The 16,146-nt window shown below is 36.3% G+C and overlaps 1 protein-coding gene and 1 long non-coding RNA gene across 2 annotated transcripts; both read right to left on the minus strand.

The window, feature by feature from the left end:
- Positions 1-1,235: 1,235 nt before the first annotated feature.
- On the minus strand, positions 1,236-4,567 carry LOC137056500 (legumain-like). The gene is made up of 6 exons (XM_067430620.1): positions 4,427-4,567; positions 3,582-3,657; positions 2,798-2,860; positions 2,318-2,384; positions 1,614-1,732; positions 1,236-1,244 (listed from the first exon to the last, which is right to left on the minus strand). Exons 2-6 carry the CDS (start codon positions 3,627-3,629, stop codon positions 1,236-1,238), a joined length of 306 nt encoding a protein of 101 aa, XP_067286721.1. The 5' UTR covers positions 3,630-3,657; positions 4,427-4,567.
- A 591-nt stretch (positions 4,568-5,158) lies between these two features.
- On the minus strand, positions 5,159-5,816 carry LOC137056173 (uncharacterized). Its single transcript, XR_010900214.1, has 3 exons — positions 5,780-5,816; positions 5,349-5,423; positions 5,159-5,256 (listed from the first exon to the last, which is right to left on the minus strand). It is a non-coding gene; the product is annotated as an uncharacterized lncRNA (long non-coding RNA).
- Positions 5,817-16,146: the final 10,330 nt, after the last annotated feature.

The following is a 16,146-nucleotide window of genomic DNA, read 5'->3' on the forward strand; positions in this document are numbered from 1 at the left end:
GTTGATTGTTTGTATTATTCTATTTTTACAATTTTTATTCATTTTTGTTATTTTTCCCTTTTTCCATTGCTGCACTTTGAGAATGAAAAGGGAGTTATAAAAAAAAAAAACTTTTGTTATTATTTATTGCCCATCTTCATAAGCTACTTTTTAAAAAATTGTATATATATACAATTTTTGGAAATCAGACCAAATGTCATTCAGTTTCTGAAAAAAAAGAAGAAGAAGAAAAGCTGTTCAGACAAGTAGTTAAAGACTTTCAGGATTAATCACCCGAAGTAGGAAATGTACAGTGATTATTAAAGAATTTTTTCATTTTGCCGCAATTTTTTCTCTAAATAATGTTGATATGGCAGCTAGTAAGTTTCGTCATCCTGGCATGTGTGGCAAGTTTTAAAGCATGCGTGTTACAACTAACCCCGCGTTGTGCCCCGGTCTCAAAGCTTGCCTGGTCTTCTGCTACACACTCAAAAGTAAGTACTTTTTCTTCACAAAAGCAGTGCTTTTAGAGCGTAATATAATTAGGCGAATTGGTATGTATCAGTGTTTCTCAATGTTTCGAAAGAGCTACAATATTATATTGGAGGAAGATTAATACTAGTTTCTAGATCAACGTGCTGTGTGCTTACAGTTCGGGCAATAATAATAATAGTAAACACAACAATGATCACTATTGTAATTAAAGGCCATAAGGGATCTGGATTATGGATACTGGTGCAAAAAAAGGTTGAGAAGCACTTTATATCAGAACACGGACAACATTAACTTAATGTGACCGTAATTAAAAGATCCTGTCGTGGTAGCAGTGCCAATGTCTTGTGTTCAATATCAGGCATCAAACAAACTGTTACTGTAAGATGGACACCCTAAATACACCATAAGACACTGGAGAATTAAAGGCACTGTCATAATAAATAACGCATACAATCACTGGACTTTTAACCTTATTCCCAGTTTTATTGATTTCACAATTGTATTGTTTTAGGCTCTATTTTTGATCAAACATATGCAGTCTTGGTAAGCATACAAATCTTCTTTCAAAATCTTAAAACTCAACCCCAAACCTTTACTAAATTTGACAGTAGGTTACAGTCAGTTTCATTATAATCATAAAGCCTTAAGAGGTCATCAGATTCCTCTCATCATCGCCGTGTGTTCTTGAGGTGTGTTCACTGTTGCAGAAATTCACTGAGGTGACAGTGACTGATCGCCTACAGAAAAATGAACATAGGAATTTAGAAAAACTACAACATTCATACATCTTTTGATTAGAGATATATACAGTGTGTGTTCATATCCTGTTAAAATAAGGACTTAAATGTTCTCATTTTGTAAAGTTTAAAATTTTGAATACCGTGTTTCCAAACTGGCAGGGGCAGGGACGGGGTACGGTACTGGGACTGGGACTGAGTATTTTTTTAATATATATTGCTTGTTTAACAGATACCATATTCTCGAATGTTGCTGTATTAAAGTCATCCTGTGAATATAAAGACACACACACACACACACACCTCAAACATTTGTCATGTTTACTTTGTGAATGTATTTAGATCAGAATATTAATCTATTAATGTCGTATGCAGTTTAAAGTTCATTGACAGGGAACATACCTTATGAATGCACTTCAGCAAAGTAGATGAGAATTTATCAGAGAGGTAGACTTTCCTGGTTGTGTCAAAATCGCTGGGAACGCTCTTGGTATCTTTGTCACATGCAGTCAATGCATAGACTGGGGGACATTGAGAACAGATTAGGATTTTTTTTTCATCTTGTTTTAAATTGATTATGGACAAAACTCTCAAATAAAAGCTAGCGTGGTCACACTTCCCAACTCTTGTTACTTTTAAAGCTACACTGTTATATTTTCCCCATCTAGCGGTGTAAAGGTATATGACCATACCAATAATAGTTTCTGTTCCTCTCAATTCTGATTTTGTTTAAACTCCTACGGTGGCCGATTTAGTCCAAGATTAACATGGCAATCCCCCTCTTCACATTCGACACGGTGCCATCGAGTGTTAAAACGCGAAAGGCGAAGCTTGAATTTATGGGTATGTCCCTCTTTGGCTAATGTACTTTCAGGATGGAGGGGCAACATGGCGACCGGCACTCGAACCCCTCACCCGTATGTATTTTCAATGGCATATTATAAACTTACGAGAATACTTTATTACTTGAAAGAAGTAAATATACATTAATGAGCACATTTATTTTTGAAAGAACTAAGTGTTTTTAGCTAAGAATAAACAAAAAAAGTTACACAGTGTAGCTTTAAGGCAGGATCATTAGTTGTGGTTTTCATGTAATATCTTACCATTTATATCTTTGGAAAGGTCTTGGAACATTGTTGCAGAATAACTGCTGGTCATGAATATCACCATCTGCACACAGATACATGTGGAGGAAACAGTATGAGATATTTAACATCACTGCCTACTCATTCTCTTCTTTATTTCAGGTGTTTTATATCACTGCAGGTTGATTTTGCCCCTTTTGAAAGCTTTGAAGTAGCAGTTGTAAAAGCAGTATAACTCGTGGGTAAGATGGACCTGCTAGAAATAGAAGCAAGTACAATATAAAGGTGTGAATTTCCTTGCCGAATCAGACTAAAGATGTATTAAGGTGGGAGAGGTTTGTCAGTAAATTATCAGTAAATTAATTACACACACACACACACACACACACACACACACACACACACACACACACACACACACACACACACACACACACACACACACACTTTATCTTCTATAAAATATATATAAATATGTAAACATTAATTCATACGTACCTTGGAGAATGTTTGTTTTTGCCTCATGCTGTTGATTGATCTAATTAAATCATCTTTATGAAGCTGTAATAAAAAATACTGAATTAATGGTCTAGAAGTCCACACAGGTTCTATGTCCTAATTCAAGTATTTACATCTTGAATGTATCATTGTATCCCCTGAAATTAATTCTAAAATTAATAACAGGGTAAATAGTGTGAGCTTTAAGAAATTTAGCAAGCAAGTTTTTTTCTTCAGGAATCCACGCAATTGGGGAAAAATATTTCATATATTTCTCATATTTCTCATATTTCTCATATTCGAGGTGGTTGTCAGAGAGCTGCGTGGTTTAAAAGTCAATGATAGCTGTTAGCTTCATACATTGGTGGACTACTAATAGAAAATGGGCTACTCATTCATTTAAATGATACGAAGCCTTAAAGCTCAGCATAATTATGGGTGTGGTCACTTGAGTGACAGGTGTATTGCCATTGCTGTCACTCCTGCCCCGCCACATTCTGGGCTTCAAACAACTTTAGAAACCTACGAGTGACGCCACATGCACTATAGGGTCTTCCCACATGTTTCAGAAATGAAAGCTTCACACTCCATCAATGAGGGTTAAAAGAAATGTTGCCAAACATATAACATGCTAGAAACATAATGATCACTGCAATAATAATGATCCATCCAAACAGTGAATGTTTTCTTTTCTTTTTTGGGGGGTTGGTTGGGAAGTGTTTGTGCTGTATATCATGTCCATTGTTCTGATATCATCTCTTAAATCTTAGCTGTTTGTACTTACTGACTTGTCAGGAAATTCAAACGTGCCTTTATTTCCCAGACCGGTCATGTAGACGTATATGTTGTCATTTGGTCCACTGCATTAAATGAAAACAATAATGCTTTTACATTTTATCTGCAAATTCAAGCTACAATTACAGAGCCATGCACGGAAGCGACAGATCCGTTACAAGTATTTAACTGTACATCATATCCCTAGGGATAATTGAAGGCAAAGCAGTTTCCAAAATCCTCATAATGTGATAAAAATGTTTTTTGACCAGTAGGTGGTGCTGTCATCTAATTCATTGTAAATGTTTGTGTATTTGAGGAAAACAAATGTTACAAAAAAAGTTACACCCTAAGCACATATGCTGCCTCTTCAAATTCAGTGCTTGAATCTTAATTGACTTCACAAAGGTGAAATACTACTTTAGATTAAAAAAAAAATTTGTAATAAAATAGTTTTAGTAATAAAATGTAATTAAATTAAATAAAGCATTGCATAACATATTAAAAAGATTTATTCTTAAAGGGTTAGTTGACACAAAAATGAAAATTCTGTCATTAATACCTCACCCTAATGTCGTTTGACACCCATCAGACCTCCGTTCATCTTCACACACAGATGAAGATATTAGTGTTGAAATCCGATGGCTCAGAAAGGCCTTTATGGGTCATGAGAGAGGAAATGACATTGGTGTCAATGAAGGCCTTTCTGAGCCATCGGATTTCAACACTAATATCTTCATCTGTGTGTGAAGATGAACGGAGGTCTGACGGGTGTCCAACCACATGATGGTAAATAATTAATGACAGATTAAACTTTTTGGGTGAACTAACCCTTTAACAAACAAACAAACAAACCTTTTAATGACTTTCCTCCCTGTACTGTCATCCCCTTGAAGAGCGGACAGGAAGTTCTCTGGGGTCACACTCTGTAAGGTCAGAATGGTCAGAATTGATCATAATTGTTGTAAGAAAACAATATTGAAAATTACAAATGTTACCGGTCCAGTGTAGTCCTTCGGAACGCCTAAGTACACGTTTGAGTTGTCTACTACACTGAGAAGGTCTCCATTAGCTGGGTTTCTGCAGGCAGAGGAGAAAAGAGACATGTTCAACGAAATCAGCTCCAAAAATCACTTTTCTGTGATGATGTGTTTCCAGAATTATTCAATTAAGCAAAGTGTGTTATTTATTTTTTTAAATAACATCTTTACACTATAGTTCTTTACTGTACACTTGCACAGTTCTACGTTTAGCCAAAATTGTAACACTGTACTCTGTGTTGATCTTGACAGTAAATTACAAAAACACGTTGTTACGGGGGTGACTGAGGGAGTGATGGTACATTTTTCTCTCTTTGGACAATTGTATATCAAGCATTTTTGGTTCTTTTTGCTATTGTAGCAAACGGGAATGCAAAAATAATTTTTACTGTCTAGTCTTCCGTTCACTTCTCTTTTGCTTCTAAGAAGCCCAGATATGTGACATGGCCCCGTTACACTGTTGTTCCAGCGCTACTGATTAGCAGTATTAGCACTGAAGACTGAGATCAAACGTGATCAAACTTCAACATTTCAGGAAATGACTTACTCAGGATTGTGAGCGATGTCATCATACATCATCACCACAATCTGCTCATCAGGAATTCCATGTTGTTTAATTATCTGATATAAAGTGCACACATTGGCCTGAAAGACAAATGAAAAAGATGGTTTCCACGTTCAGTCAGCTCACTTTGAGGAATTGATGGCTAATGAAATGAACAAAAACAAGGACAAACCTGGTGTTGGTAATTTTCCCAGTCCTTTGAGCCGGCCACAAGGAGAACCCATTTTTTCCCAGACATTTCTTGAGGCTTTTCAAAGCAAAGTCAAACGGATTTTAAAATAATAATGTTCAAAAAATGATTATATTTGCATTTTAAAGCTAAACTGATTGTTGCTCTAATGCTTACATCATGAATGAGACATCACAAAAGAAAAGAAACAGAAAACGACACAAGTAGAGGATATGTTACAAAGTTTTTGACAAAATGACAAGAGCTCAAGTATTACACTCTGCTTAAGTGCTGAAATGTCAATCCGCCATCATAATGTTGAGAATATTTGTCTACAGGTCAAGAAATGTTTAAAGTTTCTATTTAACTGAATTTTCAGCATCATGAAACACAAGTGCTAACAGTGTGTATTGATGCAGAGGATTGGCTCATACCTGCGGTGAGTGTCAGGTGTTCGTCTGTGTCTGTCTTGATGTTTTCTGGTGCTTTTAGTCAGACGATCACGGTCTTTATATAGGCCGGTTATTACTGTCATTTGAGACTCATGGGTGGAGAGTCTGTGCTGGTGGGAGGGTCAATTTAATATTATACAATATTTATATTTCTTTTAATTGACAAAACATTTAGGACATTTAATATGGCTTGAATATGAATATAAATTAATGTAAAGCAAAGGTGCAGATGAAATACTTCAAAATGTTAGATTACATGAAGTTCATCCACGTTTTCTCCATAAAAAACAAAACCTTTTAGACATATTAGTGTTTACATTTCATTGTCATTTGAATGGAGATATGTTATTAGATATGTCAACCGGAAAATACAACTCCCAAGAAAAAAATGAACCTGAAGATACTGGAAACATTCTCATGAGCAGTTTCATCTCATCACATCATCACAGGTTATTGGTTTTACTAAGGTTTTTTTTTTTTTTTCTCGATTCTTGTAATTTTCTGGTACCTTAGTAATTAAAATGTTTGTAATTTCAGGGAACATTTTGTTTCAATCTTCTTTCACACAGATCATTAACATTTATTAAAAAAATATTTATACTAACTAACTAACTTTAAATATAAAAAATGTGTGGAATACACAAAATATTTATTTTAGTAATAATATTCACAACAATCAAAAATTTAGATAGAAACCCATCAAGTGTGAAACTGTAAAGTATATGTCAATGTCAATATTATTAAATTAAAGATTATAACATTATTAAATTGAAGATATTAAAGATATAGCAACTGATTCATTAATTAACCATTAAGATCATTTGGATAAAAAAACGAAACAATTATTAAACTGAACCAGAAGAGATGCACATGAAGCATTTTTGATGACCTGTTGCGAAATTACTGAAGTTTTAGAAGAATTACCGTTGTTTGAATATGAATGCAATTACTGTAAAGGTATGTGAAGATAAAATACTTCGAAAATATACAAGTATGGATATTTTTATATGAATAAATAAAACGTTAATATATGTATACATACATTATATTACAAAATGTATAGGTACTATGTCATTAAGTTCATGCATAGGTTTTCTCGTTTTTCCAGAAAAACGACCATTTTGACTTATATTTCACAATGTATGCAGTTTACGTGGGACGCATCAGGGAAGTTTCTTCAGGAATCTGTAGATAGAAATCAATCAAGCGTGACACTGTACAGTATGTCGATTTCCGGTACAGATTGCAATCTTTTACAGTTTGAGGTTTTGACTTGACCTCCAAATTCCTCAGATCTCAATCCATTCGAGCATCTGTGGGATGTGATGACCAAACAAGTGCAAATCGGGATCGATTAAAAGATCTGCTGCTAACATCTTGGTGTCAGATACCACAGCACACATTCTGGGGTCTAGTGAAGTCGACGCCTCGAAGGGTTGGCATAAGGGGGATCAACACAATATTAGGAAGGTGGTCATAATGTTATGCCTGATCAGTGTATATCAGGTAAAGGTGCACTATGTAGTATTTTTGCAGTAAAATGTCCAAAAACCATCTGGCCAGTGTTATATATTGTGAGTTCTTACAATATCCCAAATGTTTCCAATTATTTGTAAATTGTGAGAACATTTCTTTTTTAACCAATGAACCGGGAGGTCTGAGTATAGCGTCTGAGGGAGTCGCCTGTCGATTGCTCATATCTGTGTTACCCTGAGTTTCGGGTTTCGCTCCAGGTTTCGTAACATTAGCGTAACAATCGCTCCAGCGGCCTTGCTCAGCTCCTCAATTCTCAGTCCTGCTGTGCTTAACACTACAGTAACGTTAATAATCACATCCATGAACATGATTTCTGCCTGAGTCCTATTTCAAGAGGTTTTCTTTTGCTTTAGATATTCAAGCTTTGATGTCTTTCATGACCTTACTGGACATTAAAACTGGAACAGTCTGCATTGGATATAATAATCAGGGCAACATTTTTTATTAAATAATGCAATCCTCCCCAACCAAATCATATTTTTTTCTTATGTTATGCTTATTAAATAATATTCCTTATGATATGAGTAACACATTTCATTAGACAAATAAAAAAAATTCAAAACATCTGAAAGCTGGGCATGATGTGATCTTTATCAAATGAACAAAAATCTGCCCGTAAACAAAGGACAATCGTTTTGACAAAATGACAAAATAAATGAAAGCATATTTCTGCATCTAAACCACAAAATGTATAGGTACTATGTCATTAAGTTCATGCACAAGTTTTCTTGTTTTTCCAGAAAAACTTCCGTTTTGACTTATATTTCACAATGTATGCAGTTTACGTGGGACACTTCAAGGAAGTTTCTTCAGGAAGCTGTAGATAGAAATCAATCAAGCGTGACTGCACAGATATGTACATTTTGCAACTGCCACGAAAAATTTGAAAACAGCCACCTTGAAGTGTTTTTTGAATCCACATAATCACAGGTTATACAGGTCCTTCTCCAAAAATTAGCATATTGTGATAAAGTTCATTATTTTCCAAAATGTAATGATAAAAATTAAACTTTCATATATTTTAGATTCATTGCACACCAACTGAAATATTTCAGGTCTTTTATTGTTTTAATACTGATGATTTTGTCATACAGCTCATGAAAACCCAAAAATCTCAAAAAATTAGCATTTCATCTGACCAATAAAAGAAAAGTGTTTTTAATACAAAAAAAGTCAACCTTCAAATAATTATGTTCAGTTCTGCACTCAAAACTTGGTGGGGAATCCTTTAGCAGAAATGACTGCTTCACTGCGGCGTGGCATGGAGGCGATCAGCTTGTGGCGCTGCTGAGGTGTTCTGGAGGCCCAGGATGCTTCGATAGCGGCCTTAAGCTCATCCAGAGTGTTGGGTCTGGCGTCTCTCAACTTTCTCTTCACAATATCCCACAGATTCTCTATGGGGTTCAGGTCAGGAGAGTTGGCAGGCCAATTGAGCACAGTAATACCATGGTCAGTAAACCATTTACCAGAGGTTTTGGCACTGTGAGCAGGTGCCAGGTCGTGCTGAAAAACCAAACCTTCATCCCCATAAAGCTTATCAGCAGATGGAAGCATGAAGTGCTCCAAAATCTCCTGATAGCGAGCTGCATTGACCCTGCCCTTGATAAAACACAGTGGACCAACACCAGCAGCTGACATGGCACCCCAGACCAGCACTGACTGTGGGGACTTGACACTGGGCTTCAGGCATTTTGGCATTTCCTTCTCCCCAGTCTTCCTCCAGACTCTGGCACCTTGATTTCCAAATGACATGCAAAATTCAATTTCATCCGAAAAAAGTACTTTGGACCACTGAGCAACAGTCCAGTGCTGCTTCTCTGTAGCCCAAAAGTGTCTTGACCTGGGAAATGCGGCACCTGTAGCCCATTTCCTGCACACGCCTGTGCACGGTGGCTCTGGATGTTTCTACTCCAGACTCAGTCCACTGCTTCCGCAGGACCCCCAAGGTCTGGAATCGGTCCTCCTCCACAATCTTCCTCAGGGTCCGCTCACCTCTTCTCGTTGTGCAGCGTTTTTTGCCACACTTTTTCCTTCCCACAGACTTCCCACTGAAGTGCCTTGATACAGCGCTCTGGGAACAGCCTATTCGTTCAGAAATTTCTTTCTGTGTCTTCCCCTCTCGCTTGAGGGTGTCAATGATGGCCTTCTGGACCGCAGTCAGGTCGGCAGTCTTACCCATGATTGCGGTTTTGAGTAATGAACCAGGCTGGGAGTTTTTAAAAGCCTCAGGAATCTTTTGCAGGTGTTTAGAGTTAATTAGTTGATTCAGATGATTAGGTTAATAGCTCGTTTAGAGAACCTTTTCATGATATCCTAATTTTTTGAGATTTTGGGGTTTTCATGAGCTGTATGCCAAAATCATCAGTAATAAAACAATAAAAGACCTGAAATATTTCAGTTAGTGTGCAATGAATCTAAAATATTTGAAAGTGTAATTTATATCATTACATTATGGAAAATAATGAACTTTATCACGATATGCTATTTTTTTTAGAAGGACCTGTTGTAGTTAAGGACATCTAATATAAAGTGTTGTGGTGTGGTGGATGTTGCTTGTAATTTCATCCCCTTAATTTAAACTTCATTAAAAATGAATGTGAACAGATGACGTCATCAGTAAAAACTGCACTGACACTTCAAAAACAACACATAAACGATAATAATCATGCAATTTTATGTGTTTCTCATTTATACATGTTCAGGTTGTTTTAAATGGTGTTGTTTTATCTGTGTGGTGAAGCAGAAACACTGTAAATCACTCTAGTACTGTCGTTCTTCCAGAAGAGTTTTCAAATGATGGCTCAAGACCCAAAGCTGGTCATAGGTCTGTTCTGTTCTGAGCGTCCTGTAGGTTTGAGCATTAACTGAAACACTGGCTATAGCAGCTGAAGTCAAAGCATCACGAGGAAATCTCCAAAACAGAAATACATATTTTTGGAAAATGCAAAAGGTCACATCACCCTCTAGTGTCAAACTGAACAACTGCACATACATAAATATATAAAGAACTACAGTAGATGGTTTAATCTCTGCTACACAGGTGAATCTTCCTTGAAGTAGTCAGTCACAGAAGCTATTCACAGATTATTGCTATTTCTGCAGAATTTGCATTTAAAACCATAACCTACTATACAATTTCCTGAATGTACAGTGTACAACCCCTACTGTGAATACATATCCCATTTGGCTTTCTTGATCTGTGCAGAATGAACTGGATTAAAATTTTGATTTTTTTTGTAGACTTTTTTTACACAAAGTAAAAAAAAAAGATTTATTTAACTTAAAAAAGTAAGTGTTTGTGCTGGCTTCAAATTTTAAGTTTTGTCAATTTGAAATGTGACGTTGTAAAGAGACAACTTGAATATTTGAGTAGACTAAACCTAAAATTTTAAGGCAGCACAATTTGCTTTTTACAATGTACCTTTGTCACCATGAGAACATTTGAACATTTATTGTTCTGTGACAGAGACAGAGTATCTGTTATGGACGTACAAGACAGGTTTTATCAGGCTGATTCCCCCTCCCCCATTATTATTTTATTTATGCATTTTTTTGTCTTGTTTTGAACAATTTAGAGTGAATGGGGTGTCCAATCCCGGTTTTTTTACTTCTCTTTCTTCCCCTTTTTTGACCTAAAAGTGAATCTCTGCACATTCATGCACACAAGCACAGATTTGTTCAACACTAGGTGTGTCTCAAACAGTTGCTCTCGTGTCTAATAAAACACACCATATACTAAAGCATATTTGGTGTTTCCATTGTTTTTACAAAATAAAACTGGAAACCAAGGGTAATGCGGGTATGGTGTCATTGGTAGGCGATGCACGGACATGGTCCATGTCCTGGTTAAAGTTGCTTATTTATCTGGATTCAAACATTCTTGGAAACATTTGGGATAATGTAAGTACACAAGCCAACAATTACTCTAGTGGTTTTTGGATATTTTAATTACAATATCTTACATACTGTGCCTTAAAAAGATCCTGCTTATGGTAGCAATGCCAAGGTCCTGGGTTTGATTATCAGGGAACAAACAACTTATTAAAATGAATAGCCTAAATGCACGTAGCAATCAGTTTAGTTATAATAAAGCCAGAAGTCCTAAACAAGAAATTCGTAAAGTTCATCAGATTACCCGTGTAATGTTTATGGCCCATCAGAAGGATGCGTTCTTCAACACCGTTAGCTTGGAGGGTGTTTACTTTTTCAGGAACTCACTGAGGTGGCATGGACTGATTTCCTACAGAAAATAAAAATGTACAGAAACCAATTTAGAACAAATACAAAATTCATTACCATTTTGAAAATCTTGTCCATATCCTGGTATATTAAAATAAAATAAGGAAATAATTAGTGGAACATTTTTAATACCTTGTTCCCAAACTGGCAGGGGCAGTGGGCATTTTCTTTAAAGTGTAGTGTGATATTTTCCCCCATCTAGCGGTGTAAAGGTATATGACCATCCAGTGAATAATAGTTTCTGTTCCTCTCAATTCTGATTTCGCTTTAACTCCTACGGTGGCCGATTTAGTCCAAGATTAACACGGCAATCCCCCTCTTCACATTCGACACGGAGCCATCGAGTGTTAAAACGCGAAAGGCGAAGCTTGATTTACGGGTATGTCCCTCTTTGGCTGCTGTACTTTCAAGATGGAGGGCCAACATGGCGACCGGCATCCGAACCCCTCACCCGTATGTATTTGCAATGGCATATTATAAACTTACCAGAATACTTTATTACTTGAAAGAAGTAAATATACATTAATGAGCACATATATTTTTGAAAGAACTAAGTGTTTTAAGCTAAGAATAAACTAAGATAATTCGATTGGTTATGATGTACCAGCCGATGGAATGTTTTTTTTCTCAAAGTCAGCCTGTGAATATAAAGACAAATACACACATTTATCAAATTTACTTTACAATTACAGGGTCAAGCATGGAAGTGGCTGATCTGTTACAATTATTTAGTTGTACATAGTATCCTGTGGTTGATGATTTCCAAAAACCACATTAATAATGTAATACAATATCTTTTTGGTATTGCTGTCTCCTAATTCATAGAAAACTGTTGTGGCGTTTTGACAAACAAATTGACAAAAGTTGCAAAAAATGTACAACCTAAGCAACTGTGTTGCTTGCTCACATTCAGCGCTTGGCCAGTAATTAACTGCCCCAGACAGCAGCATAGTGTCGGCCCAGATCCAGGCCACATCTTCTTAAAGAACAAGCAAACCTTTTTATGACTTTTTTCCCTGTACTGCAATCCCCTTAAAGAGAGGCCAGAAAATGATCTGGGTTCACATCCTGTAAGATCAGAGGGGTCATAATTGATCGTTATTGTCGTAAGTTCTAATCATGCTTGTATGTGGAATAATAACATCAAAACAATATTTAACATTACACGTTACCTTTCCCGTGTAGTCCTTTGGAGCTCCTAAGTACACGTTTGTGTCATCAACTACACTGATCATTTTTCCAGAAAAAAGGCACAATCTGTAAGTTTAAAGGCCGCTAAAGTTCGCATTTACAAAACAAAAACTAAGGCAAAGCTTGATGATGCTATAAAGGAGAGTGGGACGGTGGGAGATTTTCACCATCCAGAGATTATTCACAAATCATGTTCACATTTTTTGTATTATTTGTACGTTTGATCACACTATTTCATGTCTTTGTTAAAGCTGCATAGTTTAACGTGTTTAAAGGTGTCATGAACTGGCTTTTTTTCTTTTTTTATACTGTTGTCTGAGGTAAACTAATGACGCTTGTGTGGTTTTTACATTCAAAAACATCATAACTAATAAGTAATAGGTCATTTTCCACACTGGTTTTGAGGCTCTCTTCTGAACGCTGGGTTTTGATGGCCGTGCCGCACTGGAGACTTGGATGTAAACGTCTACCGTCTACGGCTAGGATTGGATAAGATTTGCATATTTAATGAGCTTCAGCTCCAATTCAGTTCATATGAGGGAAGAATGATTCTCGTTATTACTGCCGGTTATTACTGTCTTTTGAGATTCATGGATGAAGAGTTGGAGAGTCAATTTATATTTACTTTTATTGATGGTAGTTGATGTGGAAGAAGTTGCTACTCCCCTTTATTTGCACACGTGTCATCTAGTATCAGTAGAATATGAATTTGTGGGGGGAAAATGTGTCTGTTGCATGATGGTCAGTTATTTGTGAAAATATATGTGTAAAAGCTATAGGACAAACTGCTGTGCATTCCCCTGCACAATGAACACACTAAAGACACAAAAGATAGTAGTGTTTTACTTATGTCACATCTGTGTTTAGTTAAGAGGGAATCGTTTGAAGGATTGTGTGTAGAGATATGATTTAAAAACAGCGTTTTGAGAAGAATTTCAAAAAAGTGTTTGCTGTTGCAAGAGATGTGTGATCATGTTTCGCTTTTTTTGTGTGTGCTTTTTAGGTAACATTTATAAACATTTATCTCTTACATGCTTATGAAATACGAGGTGTGAAAAGTTTTTCGATTGTGAACAAAAGAGCATGAATTGACCAGTTCACCTCACCAGCCAATAGACTGCAAATGTGTGTTTAAACAGGTCAATGAAATATTTCATTAGCATCCTATCAGTCTTAAAACTCAACTGATGATATTATAAAATTACTCACAGAATGCATAGTTTAAGAGATATCCTCAGATTTGAAATGAAGCATGATCACACGTGTGGCCACATACATAATATTTGTAAACATGTTTGTGTTTAAATATCTCCATATTAATAACAGTCTGGGGAATTCAGAGTCTTGAACTGTAAACTCTCAACTGATTTGACGCCCCTTTTAAAATGCATATTATGCTCTTCGAAAGAGGGCTGTGGCAACTCAGGGCTTCCTACCAGCTGTTGGACTTGTCTTAGTACTTTGAGAGTTTCTTTCAATCTGTTTTTATTTTTTTTTAGAATGTGTTAGTAATGTAGGAGAGACCCGCCCTTTTGTTTAAAATTGTAGTTCTCTGTTTTTGTTAAGTATTGTTATATAACATTTATTGTAATTCTTTTTCTTGTCTTTAAGACAGGTTATTAGGGCCTGAGCACCGAATGCTGTGAGGACCCTATTGAAATTGCTCAGTATTATTCTTCTTTTCCAAAATGATTTTTGAGGGCCTAAACATGCTCTAAAACTCATTAAACTTTGCACATACGTCAGAAGCAGTGAAAATGTATGTCTGATGTTGATTTCAGAATTAGGTGTGGCAAAATGGCTAGTAGCACCGTCTACAACATTTAAAAAAAGCCTCTCCCACTAAGTTTCATGTACAGGTATAAAAATTCTGAAGGCATAAGTAACAGCACAATAAGTCCCTGGAAGCAAAATCTGAAAACCAAATAGGAAAATAGATACACTGGGGCAAAAAAGTATTTAGTCAGCCAACAATTGTGCAAGTTCTCCCACTTAAAAAGATGAGAGAGGCCTGTACTTTTCATCATTGGTACACTTCAACAAAAAGAGAGAGAATGAGAAAAAAGAAAAGAAAAATCCAGACATTCACATTGTCTGATTTGTAAAGATTTTTATTTGCAAATTATGGAGGAAAATGAGTATTTGGTCAATAACAAAAGTTTATCTCAATACTTTGTTATAAACCCTTTGTTGGCAATGACAGAGGTCAAATGTTTTCTGTAAGTTGCCACAAGGTTTTACACACTGTTGCTGGTAGTTTGGCTCATTCCTCCAGATGTTTTGGGGCTGTTGTTGGGCAACACGGATTTTCAACTTACAAAGTGACTAGTTACAATTTGTTACAAAGCCACACCTTCATTGCCCGGGTGGGGTGTGTTAGGGATCATTGTCATGCTGAAAGACCCAGCCACGTTTCATATTCAATGTTCTTGCTGATAGAAGGAGGTTTTTACTCAAAATATCATTGTACATCGCCCTATTCTTTCCTTTACATGGATCAGTCATCCTGGTCCCTTTGCAGAAAAACAGCCCCAAAGCATGATGTTTCCACCCCCATGCTTCACAGTAGGTATAGTGTAACTCAGCATTATTTCTCGTTCAAACACGACAAGTTGATTTTTTACCAATAAGTTCTATTTTGGTTGCCAAAATACCAAAATATGATATTCTCCCAGTCCTCTTCTGGATCATCCAAATGCTCTCTAGCAAACTTCAGATGAGCACTTACATGTACTTTGTCACTTTGGTCCTAAATTGTGAAGATCTTAAGTTTCGCTGAAGGGCTTGTCCGCGACGGCCTGACAAAATCTGATGTTTCGCAATGACACAGGAAGCTGTTGTAAGTCAGGCATACAATGTTCGATTTTCCCCAAACTTCACATGCTTGATAAGAGTCCTGACCTGCAGACATCTACGTGCCAATATTTAGTTATAGTCATAGAGCCATCAGCTGGTAGCAGGAAGTGTGGCAAGAACAAATGACTGACGTAGCCCTCCTATTTTTATATAATTAAATGCCTTAAATTATATAGAGCAACCTTTTTATTTTGGGTATGTCATGTGTGCCCCACTTGCCAAAATACGGAGTGTCTGGTAAAGGTTTAAATTGCTGTCTATGCAGGGATCAGAGAGCTCTCGGTTTTCATAAAAAATATCTTCATTTGTGTTCCAAAGATGAACGGAAGTCTTATGGGTTTGGAACGACATGAGGGTGAGGAATTAATGACACAATGTTCCTTTTTTTCTATTTTTTCTTCACTGGTTCTATTCAGCATCTTATACATTCAATAAATAGTGGTCAAACAGGAAATACGAGTCTAAGTCATAAAGTTCATCCTCAAGTTCTTTTGTTTAGTGTTTTTATTTCACAAAGAATATCGTTT

The sequence above is a fragment of the Pseudorasbora parva genome, chromosome 21, assembly GCF_024679245.1.
Source record: "Pseudorasbora parva isolate DD20220531a chromosome 21, ASM2467924v1, whole genome shotgun sequence".
Taxonomy (NCBI): domain Eukaryota; kingdom Metazoa; phylum Chordata; class Actinopteri; order Cypriniformes; family Gobionidae; genus Pseudorasbora; species Pseudorasbora parva.

What these genes read in the sequence shown, in the direction of transcription:
- LOC137056500 (XM_067430620.1), bottom strand. Translation starts at nt 3,629, where the DNA reads ATGACCGGTCTGGGAAATAAAGGCACGTTTGAATTTCCTGACAAGTCA. An exon ending in AAAAACAAACATTCTCCAAG is followed by an intron (nt 2,385 to 2,797) that starts GTACGTATGAAT and finishes ATCTGTGTGCAG; the next exon opens with ATGGTGATATTCATGACCAG. An exon ending in CCTTTCCAAAGATATAAATG is followed by an intron (nt 1,733 to 2,317) that starts GTAAGATATTAC and finishes AATGTCCCCCAG; the next exon opens with TCTATGCATTGACTGCATGT.